The sequence below is a fragment of the Gymnoscopelus braueri genome, assembly GCF_963280865.1.
Source record: "Gymnoscopelus braueri genome assembly, chromosome: 4".
Lineage (NCBI taxonomy): Eukaryota > Metazoa > Chordata > Actinopteri > Myctophiformes > Myctophidae > Gymnoscopelus > Gymnoscopelus braueri.
Genome location: NC_137605.1, coordinates 9173053 through 9179895, shown reverse-complemented (window position 1 = coordinate 9179895; position 6843 = coordinate 9173053). Strand labels below are relative to the sequence as shown.

At 38.8% G+C, this 6843-nt stretch overlaps 1 protein-coding gene across 1 annotated transcript; it reads left to right on the top strand.

Moving 5' to 3' along the window:
* Positions 1-1637: 1637 nt before the first annotated feature.
* LOC308083915 (CD209 antigen-like protein C) lies at positions 1638-6201 on the top strand. Its single transcript, XM_080426334.1, has 7 exons — positions 1638-1699; positions 2376-2508; positions 2767-2877; positions 3314-3382; positions 4468-4610; positions 4829-4935; positions 5047-6201. Exons 2-7 carry the CDS (start codon positions 2376-2378, stop codon positions 5162-5164), a joined length of 681 nt encoding a protein of 226 aa, XP_080282460.1. The 5' UTR covers positions 1638-1699; the 3' UTR covers positions 5165-6201.
* The last annotated feature ends 642 nt before the right edge of the window (positions 6202-6843 follow it).

Genomic DNA, 6843 nt, shown 5'->3' with positions numbered 1-6843 from the left:
GTTTTGCAAACCATAGTATTTGCACAGGCTTATGAGATGAACTCATATGTTGACACTACCCGTTTTCCTCTTCTCTATGGGAGGAAACTGGTGACAAAAAAAGATTAAAAAGAGAGAAGTGACTAAGTTACAGAAGTGGTCAACGTTGTCATCACCTTCATGTTGAAATTTGTTGTCCAGTAGATCGTGTCTCGCACCAGGCCTGGCATTTCATCATTTTAGGGGCATTTCATGTTATTGACCTGTTGACAACTTTTTCGGTTTTCTGATCCGGTCTAGAGCAGGGGTCTTCAACAGGGGGTCCGGGACCCCTAGGGGGTCCTAAGAATTACTACAGGGGGTCCCCCAAATCTTTGTGTGATATGATTTTTTTTTTTTACATTAACCACTTGAACTCTAGTATCCCTTTTCTGAGGAGAACTTCTGAGGAGAACTTAGCCAAAAATAGCAGATCTACAAGCTCACAACGCCTCGCAGCGCTATTTTTGGCAGAGTTATAGGTGTGTAGAGGGAAAAAAAGAGCAGCAAAAGTTTATCTGAAACACAATTTTGTACAATATAGAGGGGGTCCCTGCTTCATCTCTCTCTCAGCTAGTTGGCCTGAAAACTTTGAAGACCCCTGGTCTAGAGCATACAGTATATAAACCACGGCCGAACCCAAGAGCACTGTGTACCTCCAAAATGATTCCCCTAGTTCTTTTGGAATAATATCATCGTTTGGTATATCCATCTTTTATTCTATCTCGTATCTCGACTAAACTAATTGATCCGCATTATGTGGGAAACAAAAACAATGCGACGCCAACCGTATCACATGGCTCATGAGTTCTAGAATGAAATCCAAGCTTTACTCTGTGGTGGAACGCCTGGTGACGCGAGGATATTGACCTGTCATGTTCTGTGGTCTGTGTTCCTTTCCTCTCTATTCTCTCTTCCCTGTTCTATTCTAACTCTACCTTTAAGTTAAAGGGATATTTCACTTTCAAAAAAACTTTGGGTCATTTTATCTTCTACTCAGGCTTTTGTGAGCCCCCCAGACAGTTTTTAAGATGCTTGATTCACTATTTAGATATTTGATATTCATTTTATCAGACACGCCCCCTTCCTATACAAATCCATTATAACTTCAAACAAAAGTTTTAACATGTTAGATTCATCAAAAACACCCGTCCTTGGTTCTGGTGACTCACCCTGCCCTCCTAATACGCGAGGGGGCCGTGTTTTTTCGATTAGTTTTTTCATTTATTTTATAATTTTTTTTATTGTATTAAAAGATTTTAATTTTCCAAAAAATATATAAAAAATAAATGAAAAAAGTTATCGAAAGAACACGGCCCCCTCACGTATTAGGAGGGCAGGGTGAGTCACCAGAACGGGTGTGACGGGTGTTTTTGATGATTCTAACATGTTAAAAATGGAGTTTGAAGTTATAATGGGTTTGTATAGGAAGTGGGCTGGAACTGTCTGGGGTGCTCACAAAGGCCTGAGTAGACGATTAAAATTACCCAAAGTTTTTTTGAAAGTGAAATATCCCTTTAAGAGTGTATTGGCTGTTCTGCATTTTGTATGCAAATGAGTGTGCTCAAAAGTATATCTGAAACCACTTGGGTGATAGCCTACAGTGTTAAAGTCAGACTGGACAGAGCTCAGTCTGTTCTGCAACAGTGAAGACTAATGTAGGACAACACAGTTGGACAAAGTGAGTAATAACATTTAAACATTATGCATACTGTATAATATACAGTATACAGTGTATATGGTACATTATATTGTAATCACTTAATGCATAATATATCATATTGTACAAGTGTACTATTATCTACTATTATCTTCATATATATTTCCTTAACACATAAAGACCGGGAATGCATCTGTGTGTCATTTTTTTTATGTCTTCGGCTATTCAAAAATAAAATATACAAGCTCATAGCACGGCACTACGCTACGAGCTTGTAGATCTGCTATTTTTTTTTTAAATCGTGAATATAATATATAATATATATATTTTTAAAGGGAACATTTTTGACTCAAATCTTCTCTCTCTATTACAAACTATTTTGAGATGGGGGTCCGTGGCCAAATACATATCATTTTGGAAGTCCTTGACATGAAAAAGTTTGAGAACTACTTTAAAAAAAAAAAAACTGTTGGATTTAGAAGACATTTGCAGAACCCACAGAAGCAAAGATTTGAGTTAAAAATGTTTGCTTTAAAAAATTACATATATTAAAAAAATGTGCACAAACTATCACGATTTATTTAAAAAATAGCAGATCTACAAGCTCGTAGCTTACGAGCTTGTAGATCTGCTATTTTTGAATAGCCAAAGAAATGTAAAAATGACACAGATTCTTTCCTGGTCTAAATGGGTTAAGATGTCTGGCAAGCCAGGCAGATCAAATAGGGTGAGGTACGTTGGAGGAGACAGGGAGGAGAGGGTCGAGGAGGAGGAGGAGAGCGCTGTGTACGCCAACGTAGAGAGTCTCAAGGAGGCTACAGGAGATCACGGTACACAGTAACACACTTACACTGTTTCTCTCTCTCTTCACATCACTACAGCAGCTTGTCACCCAATATTTAAAGTAGTAGTTGGGTGTAACGGTACAGGGCGAACCTGTTCATAAACCTTGTTATAAGTTGTTATGCATGATCATAAACATTTATAACGAGTGTTATAATGCCTTGTATGGGCATTATATAATATATATATAATATATATATGCATTAATATACAGTCTTACCTTGAACTCTACTAATATCTTCCAGTTGTCCAGAGAGCCATCATCGTTAAGAGAAGCCCCTTCAGAGCATGTGCAGTGTGTGTCACAGTGCTGTGTGTTCTACTAGCAGCAGGAATCATTGGCATATCCATGTACTGTGAGTATCAGCTGGTCAAAGGTCAAATTCATGCAACAACAAAATGATGCTTCAATTGTGATAGTGTGTGGGTTCACTAGTACTTTATTATACTGTACATGTTGAGGCCTAGGACCTGTCTTCCACCTGGCTCAAAGCAGCGTTAGTGTAACTGTCATTGCTATTTTTCATTAATTTCATAATTTCATTCCATTGCCTATTTAGCATCCGTATGGGTGGTCTTATAATTAGGTGTGATCTGGAGCAAACAGAGACATTTCCTTAGTAGGGTTGTAGTCGAGTCCACGTAAAGCGAGTTCAAGTCAAACAGGACCTGCAGTCACATAAAAACTCACCTGATCAGGATCATTGAGTTTTCCCTTTCCACACAGATGCTTGATCTCATAATGAACAGTAGTAACAACTGTGTTTATTGTCAACTTTTGGTCCTTTGCAGATCGTTCAGCAATTAACGAGTTACAGACAAAGTATGACGACGTGACCCTGGAGAGAGACCAATTGCAAAGTAAAGTAAACCAGCTTAAAAGAGAGACAGCAGGTGTATTAGTCTATTATTGTCTCCGCCAGGCCGGAGGCGTGGCCGAGACGATGTTTTCGCTCCTGTCCATCCGTGTGTTAGGGTGTGTGTGTGTGTGTGTTAGTGTTAGTGTTAGTGTTAGAGAGTGTGTGTGTGTGTGTGTGTGTGTGTGTGTGTGTGTGTGTGTGTGTGTGTGTGTGCGTGCGTGCGTGCGTGCGTGCGTGCGTGCGTGCGTGCGTGCGTGCGTGCGTGCGTGCGTGCGTGCGTGCGTGCGTGCGTGCGTGCGTGCGTGCGTGCGTGCGTGTTTGTGTCCGTCCGTCCGTATGTGAGCAGCTAATTTCGATCGGGATGAAACTGTGCATGGCGGCCAAGTAAAAACCGCTTCTTGCAAAACACATTTTTTTATATTACTCCTACAGATTCTGTCCAAACATCACGCAAATTGCTAAACATTACCTCTATAGTCATGTGAGCAAGACGGATCTGTCAGATTTTTCATATTTCATCCTGATTGGCTAAGATTGGCTTCTAAAGTTTGTAGGAGTGTCCCGTTTTTAACAAAATGCCTCAAATCATGGGCAGTGTCTGATTGAACGCATATTCCCACTAGGCCAAGGAAGAAATGTCACCCTAAATTTTTTAAATATGCCTCATTCACCACACATTCACGTTTTGGCCTATAACTATATTCTTCAAAACATACTGTACTTTTTACCACTACTCCTAAAGATTTTGTCCAAAACTCACACTAATTGGTAAACATTATCTCTGGGGTCATGTGATCAAGATGTATGAGTCAGACAGCTTTTTCAGATCACATTCCAATTGGCTATGACTGCCTTCCAAAGTCTGCGGCCCCTGGGTAGGCAACCCGGCCTGGTGGAGACCGATGCTTACACTTTTCTAAAATGGAGCAGAAACACTATTTATTTAATAAATAAAATACATTAATTAATAGGTTTACCCCCCACTACATCTCTGACTACTATTATTATTATAACTACTCTACATGTTAGATATATGATTATCAGTGCATTGAAAATCCATCTGTAAAACTCCTGTTTGATGTTTAGTCAAGTCATGTCCCAGTGGATGGATGAAGTTTGGAGACAGCTGTTATTACAAGTCTGCTGCAGCAAAAACTTGGGAGGAACATAGAGAACTATGTCTGAAGACAGGAGCAGATTTGGTGATCATTAACAGTCAAGAAGAACAGGTTAGTCTATCTGTGTGTGTGTGTGTGTGTGTGTGTGTGTGTGTGTGTGTGTGTGTGCGTGTGCGTGTGCGTGTGCGTGTGCGTGTGCGCGTGCGCGTTTGCGTGTGCGTGTGCATGTGTGCGCGTGCGTGAGTGTGTGTGTCCATCATACACATTGTTGCATGTTATGTAATTCTGATTATACTGAAAACCTGAACGTTTCAATCATCTACAATCAGGAATTCATCGGGGGATTGATCCATGAGGATCGATATGGATCATGGCTTGGTCTGAACAGGACTACAGGCAATTGGACATGGGTGGACGGAACGCCACTGACAACACAGTGAGACATTTCATACACGTTTTTCTATTGTCATTCTATTAAACTCACTGATGTGAGTGACTGAGTGGGTGTGATTAAAATACCTCATGTAGTTTGTTGTTTACACTGCAGGTACTGGGGCAGTGGATATACTCGTAACAATGAAGACGACAACTGTGCAGTTCACTTTAAAGGAGAATGGGTTAATGTGAAATGTATACTTAACGCCTTCCGAATGTGTGAAAAGTGATGTTTCTCTTAACTTCATCGATGAAACTGCAGCTTAGTGCTTTGTCAAGTTAAACGTCAAGTTGGTGATAAGTAGTGAAACTTTTAAGAGAAAAAAACGAATTGAAAATAAATCAAAATTGTTGTTATCACATTTAAGCTAGCATCCCTATTCTGGAGTCAAGATTCAGCTGAAATAACTGATCTACAAGCTCAGGTCAGGCCCGGCGCCAGGATGAAATGACTGAGGGTGCAGTTGAAAATTGTGAGGGTGCACACCAGTGCGGTTATTGGGCGGATTGTGGCCGTTTTTGGGCGTTTTTTTGTTACTTTATTTCGGTTTTAGGGTTAGGTTAGGCTTATGTTATTTAATTCTTATTTTTGCCTGATTTTACCGATTTTTTTATCAAAACATTTATCATAAAAAAATAAAATGTCATTATTATTTATTTTTTTCAAAAATAAACTGAGGGGGCACAATTTGAAACTGAGGGTGCCAGGCCCCCTCAGGCACCCCCGTGGCGCCGGGCCTGGCTCAGGTCGCGTTGCGACATGACAGGTTGTGTGCTTGGATCCATTAAGGCTTTTTTGACATACTGTGCAAGGTTTCTGCCCGACAGCAACAATATTATCGCTGTTGTCGGACAGAAACCTCTTATCTCCATATTCTAACTTTTGTGTTTATTTGTAAATGAATGCCCTACTTGATCACAGTGTTACAAAAAAACATCGCACCGCATTTCGAGCTTGTAGATCTGCCACGTTTGGTACTTTTAATTTGAATCCTGAAAAGTAACAGTTTTGGACACCCAAACAGAGACGCTATGTTGTTTTTTGTCATGAGTAATTACAGGTCATGTTTATAGAGATTCTTCTGTTTGGAATATACTCCCAATCAACACCACACACAAAGAGTAGGCTACTTTTAATACAGTTAATTAAATGTACTTGCTTGATTTTACTTAATTACTTTTTACTCTTATTATTCTATTCTGCAACACAGTTTTTGCTATTTTGCTTTTATTATGCCTTTATATCTTCTAGTGTTGGCATACTGTTGATGAGGTCATTTTTACTGTCACATTGATTCATTAATAATGTTTGTAAACAGTCTTTTTTGTAAACTCAGCAGTGGAAGTATTTAATAAAACTTTACTTGACAATAGCATTGTTCCAGTCTATTAATGAACAATTTGATCTGATATTACTGTGTAGGTATTCAAAGGACGTATCCTTAAGGTATGTTCACTCTAGCCGCCTTCAAAAAATAAATAGGCACTGCCTTTTTACATCAAAACTTATGAGAAATGGCCAATGAGTGCACAGTAGCCACTTTTAAAGTTGCTGGTCAGTGCGTTTTTTTATGATTGAGATCAGACATTTTCGTTATTTTTGAAAAATTGTGACAACATTTTGTGAAACATTTTGAACGATGCTATTACTGTTCTTGTATATATATATATATATATATATATATATATATATATATATATATATATATATATATATATATATATATAATATACAGCACACAGTGGATGAAATGAAGTTATGATTTTGTGAAACGTAAAAAAATGTTGCCTACTTTTTTCACACTGGTAGAAAACTGATGACAAAAAGAAAAAAAAGAGAGAAGTATGACAAAAATTACAGAAGCAGTCAATTTCACCAGCATAGGGAAGCTAGGTCATGTGGTTAATT